We start from the raw sequence: 24776 nt of genomic DNA on the forward strand, positions 1-24776 counted from the left end.
TCTTCATCAAAACATAGGCAAACGTTGCTAGTGCAATCCTTAAAACTTTGCATTTTCACTTTGTTAGTCTTACCACTTCAAAGTAAGTTAGCTAAAGTAGATTCAACAAGTTCCATGATCACTTCAACACCTCCAAACATAACCACAAAGGTTAACAGGTGTTGGTTTCATAGTCATGAATAACAATGAACCATCTTTCAAACAAAACTCATCCAACTTATAAACATCTAACTTAGAAACATGGCAAAATAAATATTTTCTATCTTGTCGAAGGCTATGGTTACTCAAGCCAAAAACAAGTGAAAAGATTCAAACTTTACATGATTCAAAACACCTTAAAGGTTCCTTCGATTTCATACTCATCCCCTTTTACTAAAATCAACAAAATATATACTTTTAAATACTAAAAACAGCCTCATGAACAACAAAGAGTTCATGGTTTCAAAAATAACTTTCTAAGTTCAAGAAAACACATATTTAGAGTTTTGAGCATAAAAAGAGTGAGGAAGATTATTTGAAAATTTCAATGGTTGAAAATATTCTTAACATACATATAAACATCATACTAAAATTTCATAAACATCTAATGGTTAGATCATAAAGGATGAAGAAATAGAAATGAAGAACAACCTTGAAGTTCTTAGAAATTCAAAAGTGAAGAAAGAGTGTGAATATGCCAAGGGTTTTCTCCAAGCTCGGAGTTGGATCTTTAAAGAAAGGAAATCAGATTTGGGGAGGGGAAAGACCAAAGGTTTTTCAAAAAGTGAATTGTGTAAGAGGTAGATTAGTGATTTAAGGAATTTGTGTAAGAGATTTGTACTTTTGCTTGTTTGACAAGCAAGCTTCACTCATGAAATTAATTTGACCTCTTTGAAAAAATATTCATAATTAAACCATCTCCGAATATTGTTGGCTAATACTCAGACAGATATTAAAAATCTCCCGATTTTGGTTTACAGTTTGAACTTCGAAACACAAAATTTTGAGTGAAAATATATAGAAATGCGTTATGGACAAACTTGAAGTCTATATTGACTCGAAAAAATATTTCGAAGCCCATAGCGCAAACGGAATTCCATTCCGAGTTACAGAACTCAAAAACACGTTATTGGGCGAAATTTAGGCGAATTTGGGCCGATAGCAGCTCAAAAACTTTCCGTCACAGAAAATTAAGAACATTTATCACAAGATAGGAATTTACAAAACAAGGCTAACACTCAACTACAGTTTAGCCTAAATCAATACTGATTAATTTCTAAAATTAATCATTGGTAAAATAAATAATTAATAAAACATATACAGAAAATTCGCGGTATTACAAGATTTGTTAAGAGCATAATCAAAACCCACTTTCAAGTGAAGTTGAGGAAAATGGGGTCTATACTTGTCTCAGGTTCTGTTTGTCTTGCATTGGCCATAATATTCTTCAGTTTATCATCTCAAGCAATTAATGTTCATCTTCCATCAAAGTCAAGTCGCAAGAAATCCTATAAACCACCCCTTATTCATATCCCGGTGATCGTCTCTCCAACATCATCTCCAGGAAACGAGCACGAGCTCCACTCTCCACCACAACCATCCGAAGCAAATGATATTTACCTTCCATCAAAGTCAAGTCATAAGAAACCATATAAACCACCCCTCATTTATATCCCATTAATCATCTCTCCACCATCATCTCCAAGACAAGAAAACGAGCCCCACTCTCCACCACAACCATCTGAAGCAAATAACGTTTACCTTCTGTCAAAGTCAAGTCGCAAGAAACCCTACAAACCACTCCTCATTCCTATCCCGGTGATCGTGTCTCCACCATCATCTCCAGGAAACGAGCTAAAGCCCCACTCTCCACCTCAACCATCCGAAGGAAATGATGTTTACCTTCCATCAAAGTCATGTCACAAGAAACTATATAAACCACCCCTCATTCCTATATTGGTGATCATCTCTCCACCATCATCTCCAAGAAACGAGCTAAAGCTCCACTCTCCACCTCAACCATCTTCAGCATACAAGAAGAGGCACTACTTTCATTCACCATCATCTCCAAAATGCAAGCACAAACACCACTCTCCACCATCCCTCTCTCTAGATGACAAGCACTGGCACAACCAACATCCTCACCACAAGCACCATTCTACCCCACCATCGGACACAAGCACCCTCATTACTTGGCTCCATCACCAAAACAAAACTAGAAATGATATTCTTTCCATCAAGCTCGCATTAATATTAAATTCACTAGTATTATAAAAGCAACAACATGTATTTTATCATAATCACTAGTATTTTCAAGGGTAAAAATATTTTGTACTATCATCTAATTATTATACTAACTATATGAAAATTAAAGTATAATCTTAATTTAAAGCAAAAATTCTATGAGACATTCTTTTAGTATTAAATACTTTAAGTAGTCTATATTTCATTTAAAATGTTTGTAATATTATATTTTATCAATGGATTAGACATGAAATATATATTAATACACATGTCTAATAATGCAGGGTCTAATTAGAAAGTGTGAAGATAATGCCATCATCTATTAGTGTTTTTAGGAAAGTTCATCAAAGTATATGATTATTGTTTAGAGGAACTACACGTGTTGTTTTGTTTATTGTATTGTGGAGTTTTAATAAAGGGCATTGCCCCCTCTTTTGTATATGTACTTGCTTTCATGCATTGTAATTTTAAGTGTGTGGAAGACAAAGCAATATATAAAATAATAATAAATATTTAGCCTTTCATACTTCGAACAAGTCCATCTTTATTTTGTGATGTTGAGTGAGAGTCTCTTTTGTCATTATTTAACTAGTTGAATGGTGAACATAGTTTTAGTTCATTAATAAATATAAAAATGGTGTCGGTGGATATGATATCGAATATGAAGTCTTGTAATTGTAATAATAATTATCTTAAATAATGGTTATGGCGGGTTGCAGTTATGTAGAATTTTCCATTATAGCATAAAGATTATGGAAAATGTAACAGATATGGCCATAATGGCATTCATGATAATTTTTGCAAACTCCAAAACCTTGATATTACAACCACAATTATAAGGTACAACTTTAAGCATTTTTTGGGTCATTTAAGTAGCTCTAAACAACGATATTGTCAAAAATAATGTGAAATTACCATTCCTCTATTGAGATAATACACACACAAGACACGAACTAGTAGTTTAAACATAATAATACGATTGTAAAGGCATAACTACTAAGGCCTCCGTGGGGAAGGTATCCCACAAACTATAAGTAATATCATATATAAAGTTGCCACTAGTTTATAACTAAAAATTCAAAAGGTACAAATTTTTTTGAAACTTTCTAATTTATAACATTTTCATGTTGAGTTATGCTAATTACAAATATTTAATTTATAGCTTCACAAAGTAACATGCAAAAAGAAAATAGAATGGTTTTCTATGTTTAAGTAGCAGAAGGTAATTCCTTTTTTTTCTAATCTTACCCTTTACTTAAATTTAGAGTTAGGTTTTAAACATGTAGTGAGAATTGCATCTAATGAAAGAGCTTTCCAAAATATGAATATTACCGGGAAGCATATAAAAAACCATATAGGAGATGAATGATCAAATAAATGATTGATTAATGATAAATACATTGATATTTTTCATATTATTTAAAGTGGTAACAAAATTGGATGTTTCCATAACTTGAAAACTTAGTAGGATCAATTATGAAAATCTATGTTGGATTTTATTCTATATTAAACTTTCCTTATTGTGGTACATTGTTATTATTGTATAATATTTTATAGACTTTACCTATAGTAAGGGTTGTGTACCTTTTATACTCGCAATAGTGGTTATTATATTCGTTATAAAAACTTATTATATTTTTAAGAAGTTTTTGAATCTGTGCCATGTGGCACATCTTAAGGAATAGACCAAGGCCTTATTATCAATTATTTAATAAACTGATGTAGCATATTAGAGGAATGTATCTCTCCATTTATATTTTTCTGTTTATTTATTATTAATATTATGTCATGTTAATAAATGTCCATATTAGTTAAGATATCAATTTTGAAATTGAATAATACAAACCAATACATGAAAATGCAACTTTAAATTTTAAACATTAAATTCATGCTTTGTTTTCATAAGACGGTGTAAGGGGCTTCATTCAATTTATATTTACACTGATAATGATTTTATATTTCCAATTAATAAATAGGGTTATTTTTCTAATTCAAAATTAGTTCATGTGTATAAAATTTGAAAAATCCATATAAAAAGAACTTAATTAAACCTTCAAAAGATTTATATAAAACGGATCAGATATTTATTTTATTACATACTATTTTTAATTTTAAATCCTTCCTATTTTTAGGATATTAGTTAATATTTCTCTTTTAATTTTGTGGTCATTTTTTTATGAATATCAAGTATAACTCACAAGTGCAATGTTTTTCCTAGCCGATAGTATTACTATGAGACACAAAGGTCTTGAGGCAAAATATTTAATGTGGCTATATAAAGTTGAAGTTGAGTGTGATGGTTAGATCCACCTCATCTCATATTTATTTAGTCATTTGACTACATGTATTTATTTTTGTTTATTTATTATTTATATGTGCATACTAAAGAGTATCGAGTCTCTAATATAAAAAGAAAGTTAACTAATTCTTACAAGAAATTCTTTAATGTGTGTTTAATGATTGTTTTTACATGTACAAGATGATTTTAAACTTATAATGTAATTAATAAAAATTGAAATAATTCATATATCTATAAATAGTATAGAAATTAGTAATTATTAGAAAATAAATTAATATGCATAAGCATATACACTATGGAAAACATAATGTTGCTGTCATAAAATTTAGAGTATTACAATTGCCAATAACAAAATTCAAATCTAGCATGCTACATTACAGGTTCACATTTTAAAAACATTCCAAGCTTCATTAAATGAAAACTTGTTTCATGACATCTATTTGAAAATATTTTCTACTACCATATGCAAGTTGCAGATCTTATTGACAAGCATTTGGTAAATTGTGAATTTCGGATGAGTGCCATAAATTAATTAGATGTATGATATCCATTTTCAAAAATAGTTTTTCTTCTGTTAAATATTTATTTAACCTTATGAACAGATGTCAATTAATTTAAAAGTAAGGGCAAAAAAAGATGATGACATTTTCAAAATTATAATCCCAGAAAAGACCTTATTGCGTTAATGATCCAGGTCGAAAAAGGTTGTGGTATTTTTGAAATTTTTTTCACATAAAAGACCTTGGTTCCAAACATAAGGAGGTATAGAACTATTCCAAATATCTTATTTTGACAATCGAGGTTGAAAATTAAGTGCACGAATGTTTATACCTCGAATATATATGATTTTATTAGTATTACAATCTTAGTATGATTGCATATATTAATTTATATATGGTGTATACCTATATACTACGAGAATAATTGAATAGTAAAAATCATAAAAAACATTATAGATATTTATAAGAAAAGAGACAATGAACAAAGAAAAGAGCACACTAGTTATGGTCCATCTCCGATGTTCTGCAGCTTCCACATAGCAATAAATTGAAGGAATACAATGAGAGTTGGGTACCATGACAGGTAAGGAGAAAACATAAACAAACAAACTTGTCACTCATGTATAAAGAAACATGTCTTGCATCTATTATTGGGGTGTCAAGTTTGATTTCAATATTAAGCAAAACTTATCAATCAAGTAGTATATGTTTTAGATAAAGAGAAACTACTAACAAGATATGTAATATAGTTAGCATGTCTAAAATGCTATTTGAATAGACTTACTTGCTAAACACGTACTCCATTGATTACTCAATCAATCAATATTAGTAGGGTTCCGTTTCTTTGCAAAAGTCTATCAATAACAATCTTATGAGTTCAACTCATCACAATGTTATAAATGTAATAAATATTTGAAGACCAGATTCGCAATGTTTGCATTTTCTTCATCCAATACTCACATAGAATGGCCTAAAAATCGAAAAAAAACATAGAAAAAAGTAGGAGGATAAAAAGACCTGTGAATTGAAAAGCATAAAACAAGCTCAAATTCATTATAAGACATTTTTTTAAATTAAACATTTTCACAAAAGGTAATATTATTAAAAAATATTATTAGATTGAGAATTGGATGAATGATTGTAATTAGTGTCATCTCTTTTCTTTTTATCGGGGTTGAGATGCGGCCTTGTTCATTAGTATTGCCTCTACCATTTTTCACAACTCATCATTCTAACATGCTTGATATATCGCTTCTATTATATAAAACAATTAAAATACACCCAATCAATTAAACAATTTTCTAGCAAGAACTATGAAAGTTTGCATTCTCGATTGCATAAAATCAAGACATGTGAATACTATAAGAACAAAAAATAATGTGCAGATGATTACAATTAGAATTTAGATATATAAACTTATGAAAATATTTCATTTCACAATTATGTATGAAAGGAAATCAAAAAATAGTACCATTAAATAAATAATTTTGGAATCATATATATTCCATACAAACAAAACAAAATCTAATTAAATGAAATTTTGTGTCTTTTCTTTAAGGTTAAAGAAGAATAACAAGTAATCTTGTATCATTTCGATGGACATAAACCTTGTATATCCATTATTAATGTCATTATATTTATAACCAATGAGAAACAAACACCTCATATACTCTTATAACCTTTTGTTAATTTAATTTATCACAAGCTAGTTGTTTTTATTGGTGGCAATGAAAACATATAATATTAGTTATAGAATATTTTTGTTCTATTTCGACCTAACAACATTATTGTTTGCTGGGTTTTCACATTCTATCCAATCCAAAATAACTTTCTAAAATACTTTTGGACCGTATTATTTCCAAAATCAAATATAATATTAATGCACAACTCAAAGTTAATTATCTCAAAATGTTTTCCTTTTTTTTATTTTATAAATAAAAAGAGAGAGGCTAATATAAAGATGAGTCTCTAGTAGTAGACAACGCATTTTGTAAATTTGTGAAAAATTAAGTGTGGGTATTTGAGTTTAAATGGTATTGTATACTGCTTCCTCCCCTTAACAAAATATTTGCATATAGAAAACAAAAACTATTATAAATTATTTTCATTGAAAAATGACTAATCTCTAACTTTTTTCTTTGATTTTTCTTGCACTATCTTTGTCTCTGTAAATTAGACTAATACTTATTTAATATATTATCTTTAGTGAGGCTTTTAAAAGTCCATCACACATGTACAAACTATTTAAGGTATAATTCTACTATCTTTTCTACAATAGATACTACCCTAACTTTTTCCTTAATGCATTCATTCATGATTATATATAATTTTGTGTTCACTCATACAACACAATATTTTCAGTTATATTACATTTAGTTTATTTTCTCTAAAAAATTACTATCTAACATTCAATCTCATATAATATATCACAACTAATACCTATTATTTATCTAAAAATATACATCTTACTCATTAGCCATGAGTTGCTATATATTGAAAAGTATTCTTTAGTACGGAGGTTTAGGGCTGGAGTGCTGGGATTCAGGCAAAGTGTAGCCTGGATGATGTCTAGATTTAGTCTAGACACCTGATTGGGTACTTAAAAATATACTCTGACGCTCAAGTCTATATATGGAGATATGTCTATAGAGTGAATAAGATGCAAGAGTATAAGATAGAGTAATATGTGTTAACTTCCTTATGGACAGTCTCATCTATTTATAGAGGATGTGAACATGAAATATTATTTGGTAGATGTTGTTAACACGACTAGCCATCTTACCCTATTGAGCATTCTCTAGACAAACATGGATTGATTTATCCTTGTCGGGATAATGCTTTATCCAGGGTATGTCATAAATATTGTCCCAATTGTCGTAATTGTATACTAGGCATGTTCTCGCCGCATGGTAGGGGACGATATTGGATGCAAACAACATTTTCAACTATGTGGTAAAGGTTTATATTGTTTAGGTGGTATGACAGTGTTGTACAAATAATATAAAGTCTTGTAATAGAGGTTTATGATTATGATCTTGTATACTGTTCACTTGGCCATGTCTCATCAATGCCATCCTTTATATGGTTAGGTCGGCTATCCGATTATAATCGGCAATTTCTATAAACTAGATCTTCTTTGCATGGTGTTTGGTCAGGACCTGACCAAATGTGGCCAAACATGACGTCTACTAAACCAGGAAGAACCAAAAAGTAAGTTGCCATTGACAACCGCAACTCTCCTCCAAAAGTAATATATACTGGAAGTTGCACGAGATTGTTAAACTACAACCAAATCGCATTAAGCAAGTAAAAAAACACCTTCTATTTTATTTTTTAAATAGTTATGATATAATAATAAAGGAATGAAAACACAGATTGTTGTTCTGGTTGAAAACAAGGGCACCCCACATGATCAATCATAATAATAATAATTTGTTATAATTTTCCTTTTTTTCTTTTGAAAATTAACTTTTGGGATCCAACATAATAATTTTATATAAAATTTGAAATTGCTATCAAATTTTCTCATTTAAAATGTTCTTATAATAAGTAATTGTCAAAATATATATGATTTTGAGACTCCAAAAATATATTTCTTAGTTTAGCACATTTTACATTTCAAAAGTTCAATCGGTTCAAATTCGAACCAATGGTATGGGAAAGAATAAAAAATTGTTTATATTATGTTTTACAAATAACAATTTGATATTAAAATATTACTATTTACATAATACACAAAAGAAACTATCAATTCTACTATTTTATCACATACTTTATTTAATAATACTAATTATAAATATAATAATATTATTTTTCACCAATTCAATATAAAATCATAGAGATGGATGATCATTCATAATATATTCAAATAATTTTTATTTTCCTTTTTCAGTTGGAAATCTAATTTCCAGGAATCAAAATTTTGATAAAATAAAAAAATAAAATGGGTATCAATTTACTTCATTGAAAATGGTATTATACTTTATGAGCTTCAAAAGAATATTTTGACACTCCAAAATTATTTTCTTCCATGAGTAAGATGTAAAATATTAAATCAAATGGCAATACTGGAAAAGTAAATTTTGATAACTGTCAAGAAATTTTTGTATAAATATTAATTTTATGTATATATATAGTACATTGAAATAAAAATTACAAATATTAATCAAATTAGAAAATTAATATAAAAATCAATGATTAGTACCCTGGAATAATTTTTAAAAATAGCAAGTTATCAAAATAATTGAAATAAATAAAATAATTGAGGAGTATACTTTGAGAATTAAAAAATGACATTGACTAGCATGACAGAGTATGAACTATGAAGATTAAGATGAGTTTTGTCTATACCATTATTTATCACCATGTTTTGCCAATTCAGCAAACATTGTAGTTTTGAAAGTGGTAATATTGGTTAAGCTCAACATAGATATTTATTAGATATAAAGATCATTAAACCAACGTCTTGTTGGTATATACATTCACTTACTAATTTGAAAGTTGTAGCTAACAAATTAATATTTAGAAAAAATATAATGGTATAGGCGTAGAACAGTGAATGATAGCATTATCTTTTCATATTTTTCTTCAATTTATTTATTTTCTAAAGCAAAGGAAAAGTTGGTGGTGGTGCAAAGGAAGCCCTCTTTACAAACCTCCCTTTCATTCTGGGTCTCTTCTCTGCGTTCAGTTTTCTAACTTCATACCTTATTTTCTTCGAGAACAACCTTGTCTGTCTCTTTTCTCTATACCTTAATAACCTTGCTTCTCTTCCTCCTTCTGCCATTGCTGCATGACCCCCAAATAGTCCACCCAATTCACCATAAGGTTGGTGATGAAGCTGCATTCCACAACTTCCCTACATAAAAATTAGCATAAAGTTTCTTGTCAAACAATACTATCAAAGTATGCAAATATAATTGATTAATAAAAGCTATGTACCAATCTAGGTCCAGGACTTAAATTCAGCTTAACTATCATTTTAGAAATTAGATAAACAGTCAAGTTAATTAGTTGTTAAATGCTTTATTTGAAAACAAATTAGCTATTTTAAATGTTTTAGACTTTAGTAAGAACCATAGAAATAATACGGGTACTGATACGTGGTATACTGTATACTATCCTATTAAATATACGATACACTAAAGGTATATTTAGTTGATACATTTTTATTTTATTTTAGTAGGTAAACTTTAATTTTTTATATATAACTCATTTATGTTTTTTATTAGTAATTTGATATTTTAAAATAAATTTATAAGCATTTTTAAATGATAAAACCAAACATTTCTAATTAAAAATGTCTATTTTATATGAGCAACTGACATAAATGTCTATTTTCATACTTTTGCTCTCTTCTTCTTTTTGTTCTCCTTTCTTGTAACTCGTTATGTTTCAGACAAATTAGTTTGTGATATGAGCGAATTATGTAACTCTAAAAAAATAGTAGAGCCTGTTAGACGTAAAGCAGCAACTTTTAAGGAATTAAGAAGAGAAATTATATATTGTATATCCAAAGAGTAGACTACTTTCTCCACAAATATTCTTTTTATAATATAAAGTATAAATAATTTGTTATAAAATTTAAATTTAACCTGAACTCACTGACAAAATAAAAAAATGGAAAACAACCATGGAGGACAAAGCCAGATTACCATGCAGTGAGGCCAGCACTGATCAGACTCAAAGTTTGGTTTATCACCATTAACCCATGGGGACTTTTGGCTTGCCCAGGCAGTGATTACTCCCTCATAATCTAACTGTAACAATGCATTCCTCTTTTCTTGTTCATTCTCTTTGAGTTCTCCACCATTCATCACATCTTTGGTGAAATCCAAATCAACCTTCTCTTCTACCTCTTCATTTGTCATAGGAGACTCATCTCTATCATCATCAATATCATAGTCAAAGCACAATTCAAGTGGTTCTCTTTCTCTTCCAATCTCCATCTGATCTACCTTCTCCTCCTCTTTCACCTTCACCTTTTCACTATTCTCCCAAGAATTACAATTTTCTTCTTTTCTATCAATCAGCCCCAACTCTTCCATTCCTATATTGCACTCATTCTCAAGTCCATTTCCCAATAAACTCTCAACATCAGCAGCAAACTCCTCAAGTTCAGTATCCAATGAAATAAACCCATGTAAACTCTCCACCCCATAATTCTTATAACCCAAAGAAGCTTTTCCCTCTTCACCTTTGGTGAAACTGGTTTCAACCTCAAGAGCTTCAACCACAGCCACAGAACTTGGAGTTGTGCATAATTCAGCAGCAAGGGGGTCCAATATAGGAACCCTATAAAGAAGCTTCTCATCACTCTCTTCATTGGAATTTGCATCATCCAAATGATCAACTTCAGGTACAAGATGGAAAGGGTTCTTAGCCTTTTGTCTTGGTGTTCTAGCTTTCTTAGTGAAACCTTTGTGCCACATTGGAGCATCATAATTGATGGTTTCCTTAGTATTAGAGCTATTGCATGAAGTGATTTTCAAACGAACTCGTTCGTGCTTACGAGCTAATTGATTAGCTGAGTGAATAGAAGAGTCACAAGCTTCACAAAGAAAGGCATCATCAGCAGCACAATACCAACGTGCTCGCTTTGTTATGCAGCTATCACAAGCTCTTGCTGTTTTGCCACCTACAGAGTTTGCTACATTTTTAGCAGAAGCAGAAGCAGTATTCATCTCATTAACTGTGTTTTGAAACAAAAGAACAAAATTTGAAACCTGTAAGCAAAAGTGCAAAATTAACAGTTATGAATCAAATCAAAAGGGTAAAGGGTGATGGAGTTTGCGTTGGTTTCTTTAATCTTTTGTGAAAATGCGGAAAAGTGAAGGACTGAAGTGACTTCAGGACAGTGCAATTATTTATGTGTAGAATGATTGAGGAGAAAAAAGGGGCGTGCGTGTATGAGAGAATGACCCATCAGCGGCACCTTTTGCAGTTAAAGATTATTTTTAAGGTGTAGGCCCATTTGTGGTACTTATGGATTAAGTCCCTCTAGGTATCTAGATAAGGAATTGATTCATACTTCATAAGATCTCTTCAGTTTGAATCTTGTTTCTAGTATAATTGAATTGAGTATAAAGAATTTACATGACCATGAGTTATGAGTATAAATTATATATCTTTTCTTGTTTGTATTTTACTTTCCATATAAGGATGTTTAATTTGTTAGATATCAAATTACTCAAATTAAAAATGATTTATATGGAGTTTCAATCAAAAGCTTAAACTTGACTCATTTAAATAGTTGAATCTAATATTAATTTGAGTTTGCCCATCTAACTAGAAGACGGTCAAATATTTATATAATTATCAATGTTGTATCATATTGGTCAATAAATTGGTTCTCATACCAATTTGAATGATTCACATACATCCCTGTATTAAAAGGAAGTAAATTTTCTCAACTACTAAAGATGTAAGTTAATGTTTTTTTTTTTTTGCATTTGTGTTAAAAGATAAAAGTGATATTTCATTCTATTTTTCATATTATTTTTTATATATTTGTCTCTCCGGTACTGGAGAGTATCCAACTCAAATTAAACATAGGCTCATTAAGCTAAGTTGAAAATAGTGGATAAAGAAGAAAAGAAACAGAATGGAAGAGCATCAACCCCTATATATTCTATAATCATGATACATTTATGTTGAAGTATAAAAATTCTTAATAATTATCTTAAATAAGAAAAGCATTGCAAATTATCCGAAGAATAAAAATTCTCACAAATTCTCTTTTATATGCACTATCCACGTGTCCATCTACATTATTGTTGAAATTAACATTTCTCAATTCTCAATTAAGGTAGTAAAATGATTAAGATAATTAAGGTAGTAAATGATTAAAATGTCATGACAATTTTTAAACAGAATCTAAATGGACTTTTCAAATGATAAATCAATCTTCTTTATAAATATCATTAGATAAATAATTGAAGTAATATAATTAAATATAACAACACGTACATAACACAAGCTATAAACTAGTTTAGTATAATTAATGCTAGGTTACTTGGTTGTGTTTAGTATAATTATCATTAGATTAATGCTAGTTTAGTATAATTATAGTCCTACATCTTAAACAAAAATAGTAACAACTCAATTCATTATTCTTTTTGTTCAACTCTTACTAATTGTAGATCGAATTTGGATATTGTCTTTAATAGCATGTATTGATTGTTTTTTCCTCTGAATTATTTTTGAACTTTTTTTATAAACACACATCTCTAATGTACAACAGAGAACTATAGAGACACTCATTTGAGGTGTACAAATAACTTTATTCTATCAATACCTATGATTAGCATGCATCATACGTTTAACATATTTTCTCTTATTTAATTTGATTATCTTACAGGAATAGATCTTGAACATAAATAATAACAATTCGATTCAATATTAATAATTCAGTTTAACCCTTTCTAACTATTTTGAGAGAGAGAGATCTGTACTATTAGTAGGGTCTTATTGGACAATGCTTTAATTAAGGGCGATTCTGACGTAAAAGAATCGATAAAAACAGTTATTAGAAAATTTAATATCTTACTTTTTAAAACATATCAAATACTTTATTTTTTCATATAATTTGTCTTTCCAAATTATTGATTAACATTGTTCTTACCAATTTTTCTCTACTCACATTTAAAAGATAGAGGGCATAGCATGGGACCTTGGGTTTGAAACTTGTGGAAGCTTTTCCCACATGCAGTTGAGGCAACACTTTGGATCCATAATATGTAAGGGCCACATCCGATTTTCAATTGGTGGAATTGTAAAGTTCATCCTAATCTCTGCCATCTTATTGGCCAGACCTCTAATCAGAGAGATTTCTAGTGGTGACCCACATTCCCAAGGATGAACATGGTTTCCTATTATCCTATAATAATGAAATTTGTCTTTTTGTCTCTCTCATCTTTTACTAGGTTGTAGTCCGTGAGTTTTCTTCTTTGGTCCCTTGTCCTTTTCTCTCCCCATTACCATGTTATATCATCATATTATCTTTTTTTACTAATTTTTTTGTTTATAAGAAAGTAAAATATCTTACTTGTAAATCAATAATTAATAAATAAAATATTATATTATGACATATATTACTTTTTATGAAATTGATAATTAGTAGGAGAATTTAATAATATAATATATCATTTTCCTATCTAAATTACTTTTGCTTAAACTTTGTGTGAGAGTGTCACCAATGGAACCTTGTCAGTCACAATTAACCTTCACTTCCATTCCTGTTGACTAATTTCATTATATAACATCTAATGTTTAACATTGAGCAAAACAATCATCCACAAAAATAGAAGAAAATCATTATTATTATTCCAAGATCAAATCTAACTAGTGTATAGTCAATTATAACAAATTAAACTATTTCTATCACTACAACTTAATATAATTATTATTATGCAATAATTTAAGTTATTTCTGAATATTATTTACTTTCATTTTTAATAGTAACATTATCTTATTTGTTCGATCTCCACTTTTTATCTAACTAATTCTTTCATCACTGTTTATCACTTTAATCTTTTTTTTTTGTTATATTCATCACTTTTTATGAATAAATTATGTTGGTTGAGGATAAAAATGGATAAGGATACGATTGAAATATGTTTTTAATCCTTATAAAGTCGTGGTCTTTTAAATTTACTTCACTTAAATAAATTATAACCACTCATTTAAAACTTGAAGCCATTCAACACAAAAACATGCAAATTGTTAATAAGTTCTTTGGACCAAATCCAAAAGGTTAAGGGTTCGATTCATGAGAACGACACTTGTTAGGACAAACAACCATGAACCTCGAAATGGATTAGTTCCTTATCCAAAAGGGTGGAGATACTCTTATTAATACAAAAAAAAATCTAAAATAAAAACACAAGTTGAACTAACAAAAGAGAAAAATCAAAATACACACATTTACAAAGACCTTAAATTTAAAAGATCCATAATTTAGAAAGGCTCAAGACATATTTAAATATAAGAAAAAAGTATGTATTCAAAAATTCTAATTTTGTTGTCATTGTAACCCCTCTTTTTGGTTTTCTTGGGTTGATAGTAAGTAGAAAGTTTTTATCGAAAATCAAAATATTTGTTACGTTGGAAATATAAAACTATAGTAAATTATTTTTTCAGTTAATTTTCTTTAATTTCACATTACAGTTAATTTATCACGTAGAAATGTTCAAATTGGATCGATTATCAATTTACAGGTTTCGTCATAAATCAATTTGGTTACTTTCAATTATAATAAATTAAACTATTTCTATCACTACAACTTAATATTATTATGTGAGTGATAAGGTGTTTTCATGATTAGGGTGAATCATTTTAGGGATAGAGAAGTAAAGAATATTATGAATTCAAGTCTCACTCATAACAAAATATTAATATACTAGCATTTCACAGTAAAAACTTAATATTATTATTCTAATAAACAAACTAAATTATTTGTATCTATCATTTACTTTCATTTGTATAGTAACATTATCTTATTTACTTGATATCCACATTTTATCTAATTCTTTCATCATTGTTTACTACTTTAATCTCATTTGTTTGCATTATTCACCACTTTAATCTCTTTACGGTTTTCTTGGGTCCTGGTAGAACTTTTTATTGAAAAAGAAAGTCTTTATTATATAGAAAATATAAAATTGTACAAAACGTTTATTTTATCAATTAAATTTATTTAATTTCGAGTTATATCCTTGGAATTTTTGTTGAGTTCTATTCTGAAGAAGTGTTCAAATTGGATTACTAATCAATTTATAGGTTTCAATTTGTTTACTTTCAATTACATAAATAAGACTAAAGCCATATTTAAGTCGAAGTAAAAACCTTTTATTCAAAAATTTATCTCATTTCTTGTCGTTTGACGATAAGTAGAATTTTATCGAAAATGAAAATCTTTGTTATATTGAAAATATAAAACTGCATAAAATTGCTTATTTTTGCAATTAATTTTATTTAATTGCGCATTTATTTTTTGGGATTTTTTGTTAAGTTCATCATATTGAAATATTCAAATTGGATTGATTATCAATTCATAGGTTTCATTGTAAATCAATTTGGTTACTATTAATTTTCACAAATTAAACTATTTCTATAACTATAACTTAATATTATTATTTTCTTACAATAAATTAAATTATCTATATCTATCATTAACTTTCAGTACCATTATCTTATTTGTTTGATCTCCACTTTTTATTTAATTCTTTCGTCATTGTTTACCACCTTAATCTCATTTGTTTGATATATTCACTACTTTTTATGAGTGAGTTATATGTCTCCTAATGATAAGAATATATAAGGATATGATTTAAATATATTTTTAGTCCTTATAAAGTTGGTCTTTTAAATTTACTTCACTCAAATACATTATAATTAATGACTCAATCTAAAACCTTAAGCCAATCCACATACAAATCCAAATTATAAATAAACACATTTACAATGACCTTAAATTTAAAAGATTCATAATTTAGAAGGACAAAAAACATATCTAAATATAAGAAGAAAGTATATATTAAAAATATCTCTATTTTATTATCATTGTTAACTACTCTTTTCGGTTTTCTTGAGTTGATAATAATTAGAAAGTTTTTTTCGAAAATGAAAGTCTTTGTTATATTGAAAACCTCCACCAACACTTCTGCAAAATGGCCAAAGGTTATATTACTTGTTGCACCAACCAAGGAGATTGGGGTTCCAATACCCCCAACAATGGAGAAGATTATTTTTGGACTCCAATATTCTTGAGGTAGACCAAGAATCCTAATCTAGCATTGAAAATGAGTTTGCTTTTGAAGGTTGGGATTGAAATCTGGAGTCCATATGGACAACCTAAGAAAACCAAGTTTAAGACTCCACAAGCCAATGAAGCAAACCAATATCATATCTTCCAACAAGGAGAAGGAAAAATAATAGAATCCCTTACCTAAAGATAACATATTCCACATTTCTACCATGTTCCATAATGAGGTTAGTTTAGCTTTCAGATCCAGAAACTTCAAAAGGCTATTGCCCTTAGCCAAAATGATTCGACCATGAAGATGTGACTTACACCTTTGCAATCCAGCTTGGTACTTTGCTTCTGGAATTTTTATAGTTATAAAATATCCCTTTATGCAAGGTTGAGGGAGTTGAGAAGAAGCAATATCACAAGTTTGTCCTAAGACTTGAGCAAATGTTTACTTTGGAAGAGTAGGCTTTATCACATTTGTTTCTTTCGCAACAGATTTGTCAGTTCCATCAAGGAAACTCCAAGGTATAAATTCGATGTTCATGGTTTTGTGGCTCCAAAAACTTTGGATCGGAATCTCCAAAAAAGTTGGAGGTCAAAATCCTAGTAGAGCATTATTTTTTCCTTCCTTTTTTTACTTGAGCTTGGACCTCACCAACATCCTTAGTTGAAAGCTGAAGATTCTTCTACAACTCATCAATCACAGCACGATCACCAACATGGATGTTGAAATGCTCAAAAGCTTGTTTGAAATCTAGGATGTATGGTGTCCATTTAGGGTTTAAATATTTCCTTGCTAATAGTGTTACAATGAAACCTAACTGTTCTGAATTTGGTAGAAAAAGTGGACCAATTGTTCTTATGTTTGATTTAAGTACTTCACTTGCTATAGCCATGAGATATTTAGACAATTGAATGCCTATTTTCCCTTCTTTGTCTTCTTCTTCAAAAACAGAACAATATGCTTTGTCATCATCACCTTTGGGTGTTCTAACAATATGGTATAATGTAGACTTTGCTCTTGCATGGTCTGATATACGGTTTGATAAGAGAATGACAACACCTCCCATTCTGAATAAGGAATTTGGAAGAACAACTGCATTTGAGTATTGATGAAACTAAAGAAGATGCAAGCAAGGTCTATAGAAATTAGACCTACGCTGTAACCCATTCCATATAGGTTAAAGCTCTTAATGTTACTCCTAAGTTTGTATTTATTAATAACCATTATGGACAAAGAAAGTGTTGGACAGAAGAGATTGCAATTAATTATAAGAATGTATATATCAGAAGGTTTAAGACCTGTTTAGTTTAACAATGAATCCATGGTTGAAAAAATAACAAGCTCAACTTCACTTATTGCAGCTTCCATTGTTGGTTTTGGGGGGATGTAATGGATTTCATGAGGTAAAGAATTTTCTTCAACAAGGCCAGGTTGTTCAAGAATTCTCATTTGGAATTCGACATTTTTAAGGTTGTTCTTTAGGATGATCTTTGAGTGTTCCATGAAGGTGGCAAAAGGGAATTGACATGTGATTGGTAACTTGAAGCATGCATAATCTACAAGGTAGATTGTGGGTTGCTTTTGCATGAAATAGAGAATGGTTATGAGGATTATGGGGATGGAAGGGCATATGATTGAGACAAGGTCAAAGTCAAGGGAGTTCAAAAGGTTGAGGATTTCATAAGGGCCTACACTTATCACCTCTATGAAGATTGCAACTATGGGGAGAATGAGTGTGAGGGTGATAATGTGGTTCACAAGGTATTGGTAACCAAGTTTCACATACTTGAGCTTCACGGAGTTTGAGAAATTAGACAAGATATGAGGCATTTTGGCACTTTGAGAAAACAAAGATATGTGTGTTAGTTTCCAAAAGGATGTTGTGTGATGTTTGGGAATGAGGAGAATGGGCTTGGGATTTGGTGATTGATAATAAGTGTGGAAGGGGAGATGAGATTTTAAAAGGATGGGATAGTCTATTATACTAGTTAAGTACTGGAATATGAGGTAAATATAAAATAACTTGAAGCCATTTCAGACACCAAATCCAAATTGTTATTAAGTTATTTGGATCAAACCTAAAATAAAACCACAATATCAATTAACAATAGAGAATAAAATCAGAATAAATGCATTTACAAGGACTTTTAATTTAAAAGATCCACAATTTATAAGGATTAAAGACATACTTAAATATAAGAAGAATGTTTGAATTAAAAAAATGATCTCTTTTCTTATCATTGTCAACCACTCTTTTTGGTTTTCTTGGGTCCGGGATAAGTAGAAACATTTTATTGAAAAAGAAAGTCTCTATTACATTGGAATTATAAAACTGTAGTGGACACTTATTTTATCTATTAAATTTATTTAATTTCAATTTATATCCGTGGGTTTTTTTTGTTGAGGTCTATCATGAGGAAATTTTCAAATTGGATTGGTTATCAATTTATACATTTCATCGTAAATCAATTTGGTTACTTTCAACTACGTAAATAGACTAAAACCATATTTAAGTCTAAGTAAAAAAAAAATTTAATTCAAAAGTTTATCTCATTTGTTGTCATTATTAACCATTTCCTTATTATTTTTTCTTTTGAGTTTTTTGGGATGAGAATAAGTAAAAAGTTTTCATTGAAAATAAAAGTTGGTAAGACCTTGGAAATCTAAAACTGCAACAAATGCTTTTTTTTTTTCCAGTAGTTTTTATTTACTTTCACATTTATATCCTCAGGTTCTCCGTTGAGCTCTATTATTTATAATTAAAAGTGCTCAAATTGTAATAGTTATAAATTTTTAGGTTTTGTTGCAAACCAAATTAATTACCACCAATTATATAAATCAATAGTTCAAACCACACTTAGATAATGTATTTCCCTTTTCATAGAAGCTTTTATATTCAAACAATGACATCTCCAGTGAAACCAATTCAAGTTAAAATATATATTGTCTCACTCTTTATTGTTATTAAGAAAAATTTACTATTGTTGTTGTGCTCCTATATTCGAAAGGATCTTGTTGTTAACATGTGTCTAAATGTAATAAAAGAAAAACTTGTGTTAAAATTAATACTCTCTTCTTCCCAAGAAGATAGTAAACTTTAGAAAAGTTAAAAGAAGTAAGTGAATATGCTTTTAATATATTGTGGAACAAATCAATCACTTATCAAGATAATAGTTTAACACATATTTCACTAAGAGACAAACGCAACACATCATATTTAAAGACATCCAATTATACACTGCCAAATCATTATATCGTGGGTCTCATTTTATTAATTTAGATTTTTTTTCTTTTCTCTTTCCCTTTCCCTCTTCCTCTCCCCCTCAATGGCAACCCGCCGGCCATCTACACCATTCTTCTCCTTTCTCCCCTTTATTCCCTTTCTCCCCTTTTATATCTATTAATGGTAAAAATGAACTTCTCATAAAAATAGGCAGGTTTTGGAGCTCTTCAACGTAACTTTTGTGTCATCACTCTGTTTCTTGAGTTCCCAATAACAAAAAATCTTAAATTATTTTAGCAAATTGAAAAGCAACCCAAAAAGTAAAAATTAATCAGTGAAAAGGGAAACATTAGTTTTGTTTTTTCGGAATGAAAAGGGAAGAACAAGGAAGAATGGTGTAGATGGTGGTGGCCAGTGGGTTGCCATTGAGGGGAGAGGAAGGGGGAAAGGGAAAGAGAAAATAAAAAAAATCTAAATTAATAAAATGGGACCCACAATATAATAATTTGGCAGTGTATAATTGGATTTCTTTAAATATGATGTGTTGCGTTTGTCTCTATGCAAGTTTTTCTCTTTCACTAATTACTCAATCATGCACCATGGTATGTAACTTCCAATCATTTATATTCATTATCAAAACTTTTATCTTGTGGTGATGTTTTTCGCAAATTTTATTATCTTTATAGGACGGAGTGAATATATCGGTCTTTAGTATACAGCTTCCAAATTTTTTAAAATAATTTTATTTAAAATTTAGAAGGTTAATTTTTTTTTATAGGGCATGTCTCTTTACCTAATATTGTAGAGGGTCTAGATTTAGTTTTGAACGCATTTCATGCTACCTGCACAATATAATGAAGATAATTGTATAGTTGATAAAAGAGTAGTTAATGTTATCTTTAATTTTGAAAACAATACTTATAATGAAACATAAAATTCCACAAAAGTGATACTTATAACCAGCATAGTTCATTCAAATATGTTCTAATCACCCAGTGTAAAACTTGAAGCCATTTCATACACCAACTTCGAATAGTTAATTAGTTATTTGGACCAAATCCAAAATAAAAGCACAATATCAACTAAAAACAGAATAAAATAAAAAATGCATTACAAGGACCTTTAATTTAAAAGATACATAATTTAGAAAGACTAAAGACATATTTAAATATAAAAAGAAAGTTTAAATTTAAAGAATGATCTCTTCTGTTGTCATTGTTAACCTCTCTTTTTGGTTTTTTGTTGTCATTGAATTTAAAAGAAAGTCTCTATTACATTGGAAATATAAAACCCTAATTAATGTTTATTTTATCAATTAAATTTATCTACTTTGATTTATATCCTTGGCTTTTTGTTTAGGTCTATCACGAGGAAGTGTTCAAATTGGATTTCTTATCTATTTATAGGTTTCGTCCTTAATCAATTTGGATATTTTTAACGATTAAAACCATATTTAAGTCTAAGTAAAAAAAAACTTTTATTTAAAAGTTTATCTCATTTGTTGACATTCTTAACCACTTATTCTTATTTTTTTGGGATGAGAATACGTAAGAAGTTTTTATTGAAAATGAAAGTCTATAACACCTTGAAAATCTAAAATTGCAATAAATGCTTATTTTTTCAGTAGTTTTTTTTTACTTTTATATCTATATCTTCGTGTTCTCCATTAAACTCTATTATTTATAATTAGAAGTGTGGAGGGGGAGATGGGGTTTTAAAAGGATGAGATACTCTATAATACTAGTCCAATACAGGAATATGTGATAAATATAGTTTTCAAATTTAAAAAAATTATTTTATTTAAAACTAATTTAAAATCTAGAATGCTAAAATTTATTATTGGAATGTGTCATAATCTTTACCCAATACTAAAGAAGATCTACATTCAGTTTTAAACTGCTACCTACGCAATGTAATGAAGATAATTGTATATATCAAAATTAAATAATAATGACAATAACTCCCCTCATACTAATAATGATCACAATAACTCCTCTCATACTAACATTCTTAATTTTGTTCTAAGCAATTTGCCCAAGGATAACACCAACAAAATGCAAAGTGTTGCCACACAACATGTTGTTGTTATCACACACCATGATGATGCTATTGGCCTTCACATTGAAGCTCATCCTAGACCAAAGACATGACAGGTAACAAGTGCATCAAGCTCCTGGCAAAATACACCACACTTGTGTCCTGATGCGTCTATGGTAGCTCGTGACTCATCCATGATTGAGTCAGGCTTCAATCAAGATCAAGCCTATTCCTGCTCAATCAGTTCCTTTCACCTTGAGATGTCAAGGACCTCGGTCAGAGTCATATACCAGGTTGTTGCTCCCCCAGTCAAGGATAAACATTAACATGTGCCAACAAGTAGAACAAGCATAGTTGTGTTAGTTACTCTATTTTTACTTGCGATACAAGCAAGCTTAATGCTATGTATTTTCACACATTAATCATGTGTCTCTTTAAGTAGTTAGTTAGTTATTTCTGTTTTGCGCATTCTCCTTCATATAAATAAGGAGTATCCTCTTTGTTATAATGATCAATTCATCAATCAATAAAGAAATGCATAATTCCTTTCTTATCATCTTTTTGGTTTTTCAATCTTTCTCTTTGAGAAATTTTTCAAGATTAGAATTTAACAACTTTTCTTATAACAACTTAAGCCATTTCAATCACTACAACTTAATATTATTATTCTCGTACAATAAATTAAATTATCTAAATCTATCATTTACTTTCACCAATAATAGTAACGTTATCTTATTTGTTTGTTCTCCACTTTTTATCTAATTCTTTCGTCATGGTTTACCATTTTATCTCATTTGTTTCACATTTTTACCATATTTCATGAGTAAGTTATGTTAATGTATAAAGATGTGATTAAAATATGTTTTTATTGGGAGTCTTTTAATTTTATTTCACTCAAATATATTCTAATCACCCAATTTAAAACTTGAAGCTATTTGAGACACCAAATCCAAATTGTTAATAATTTATTTGGACCAAATCTAAAATAAAATCACAATATCAATTAACGAGAGAATAAAATCAAAATAAATGCATTTACATGGACCTTTAATTTAAAAGATCCATAATTTAGAAAGAACAAATACATTTTTAAATATAAGAAGAAAGTTGGAATTAAAAAAATGATCTCTTTTATTGTCATTGTTAATTGGTCTTTTCGGTTTTCTTGGGTCCAAGATAAGTAGAAAGTTTATATTGAAAAAGGAAGTCTTTGTTATAATGGAAATATATAATTCCAACCCAACCATCAATCATCCAACCATGAATCCAACACAAGATCCAGATTCTCCTTACCATGTGCATCCATCAGAAAATCCAGCTAGTGCACTTTTCTCACCTCTTCTGAATGGAGAAAATTACCATCAATGGGAAAGAGTAATGAGAATGAGTCTCATAACAAAGAAGAAACTACCCTTTTTCGATGGCAGCATCAAAATGCCTTCCAAATCTGATCCTATGTACAAGGCATGGGAGAGGGCTAATAATATAGTAATTTCTTGGATAACAAGGTCAGTAACACTCTCAATAGCCCAAAGTGTGATTTGGATTGATAAGGCATAGGAAATATGGGATGAGTTAAATGAAATATTTTCTCAAGGGAATTTATACAAGATAGGAGAGTTACAAGGAACAATCACCAATTTTAGACAAGGGGACCTCAACGTATCTAACTATTTCAAAGAACTAAAAACACTTTGGGATGAGCTTGATAATTTCAGGCTCATGCTAAAGTGTAGATGTGAGGTACCATGCTGTGGAGATGTAATTATTGATGTCAAGAAGCATAGAGTGGAAGATACGGTGATAGTGTTCCTTAAAGGCCTCAATGACTCATATGCTGGAGTTAGGTCACAAATACTAATCATGGACCCTATGCCAAGAAGGAGCAAAGTATTTGCCCTCATCATCCAACAAGAGAGACAAATTTATGGGCAGGAGGTTGATTCCAAGGCCCTGACTGTCTCAAATAGTTGGAGAAATGGGAATTTTTCTAGCAGGGGTCAAGGATCTGAAAGATCTTTTGTGCCAATTAATCCAGGCAGACGCAATTCAAATACATCAGGAAGAGGCTCATGGAACAAGAATATTGGCTATGGAAAGTATTGCACACACTACAAGAGGAATGGGCATACATTGGAAACATGTTATAAATTGCATTGTTTTCCAGCCAGTTTTGGCAAGAATGAACAAGTACATTCAATAGCAGGTTCAAGAATAGATAATCAAGTTCATACTTCAGAAAAGCAGAAGGATCAGAACAACACAGTTTATGGACTGACTAAAGAACAATACGAAGGATTAGTTAGTATGCTACAACAATCCAATGGAGGAGCTTGCAAAGGAAATGAAGATGAACTAACAATCAAAACAAGCAATGTATTAACAGCCACTTCGGCTAATCATGTGAAAGACGCAACAAGTATGCCTACAACTATAGATTTTTTCAATACTTGGATTATGGACAGTGGTGCAACAGACCACATAAGCTCCACTTTAACAAATTTTTCAGCATACAAAGAAATAAAATCAACCAGGGTAAAATTGCCCAATGGCAATGAAGTGATAGCAAAAACCTCTGGGACAATAACACTTCTCCCAAATCTTATAATCCATAATGTCTTGTATTTGCCAAGATTTTCTTACAATTTGATTTCTATATCCAAACTGGCATTAATGTGTAAATGTGTGACATCCTTTGATGCTAATTGTTGTAATATTCAGGAGAGGAAGTCTTTGAT

At 29.6% G+C, this 24776-nt stretch overlaps 2 protein-coding genes and 1 pseudogene across 4 annotated transcripts; 1 reads left to right on the top strand and 2 right to left on the bottom strand.

Moving 5' to 3' along the window:
• The first annotated feature begins 1371 nt into the window (after positions 1-1371).
• LOC109339473 (extensin-3-like) lies at positions 1372-2253 on the top strand. The gene has a single exon (XM_019576924.1). The coding sequence runs from the start codon at positions 1372-1374 to the stop codon at positions 2251-2253; it is 882 nt and encodes a 293-aa protein (XP_019432469.1).
• A 7281-nt stretch (positions 2254-9534) lies between these two features.
• Positions 9535-11972, bottom strand: LOC109339476 (zinc finger protein CONSTANS-LIKE 16-like). 3 transcript variants are annotated; one of them, XM_019576928.1, is made up of 3 exons: positions 11270-11972; positions 10677-11203; positions 9535-9880 (listed from the first exon to the last, which is right to left on the bottom strand). In XM_019576928.1, the coding sequence occupies exons 1-3, from the start codon at positions 11703-11705 to the stop codon at positions 9626-9628; spliced, it is 1218 nt and encodes a 405-aa protein (XP_019432473.1). In that variant the 5' UTR covers positions 11706-11972; the 3' UTR covers positions 9535-9625. The 3 variants fall into 3 exon arrangements, with proteins under 3 accessions (XP_019432473.1, XP_019432471.1, XP_019432472.1); XM_019576926.1 differs by having other exon boundaries at positions 10677-11972; XM_019576927.1 differs by having other exon boundaries at positions 9535-9862; positions 10677-11971.
• Positions 11973-17388: 5416 nt separating this feature from the next.
• Positions 17389-18608, bottom strand: LOC109339474 (annotated as a pseudogene).
• Positions 18609-24776: the final 6168 nt, after the last annotated feature.

The sequence above is a fragment of the Lupinus angustifolius genome, unplaced genomic scaffold, assembly GCF_001865875.1.
Source record: "Lupinus angustifolius cultivar Tanjil unplaced genomic scaffold, LupAngTanjil_v1.0 Scaffold_77_11, whole genome shotgun sequence".
In the NCBI taxonomy this organism is placed as follows: Eukaryota; Viridiplantae; Streptophyta; class Magnoliopsida; order Fabales; family Fabaceae; genus Lupinus; species Lupinus angustifolius.

Coding starts and splice junctions, on each gene's coding strand:
- LOC109339473 (XM_019576924.1), top strand. CDS start 1,372: ATGGGGTCTATACTTGTCTCAGGTTCTGTTTGTCTTGCATTGGCCATA.
- LOC109339476 (XM_019576926.1), bottom strand. CDS start 11,705: ATGAATACTGCTTCTGCTTCTGCTAAAAATGTAGCAAACTCTGTAGGT. Junction 9,881..10,676: donor AGTGCTGGCCTCACTGCATG/GTAATCTGGCTT, acceptor ATTTTTATGTAG/GGAAGTTGTGGAATGCAGCT.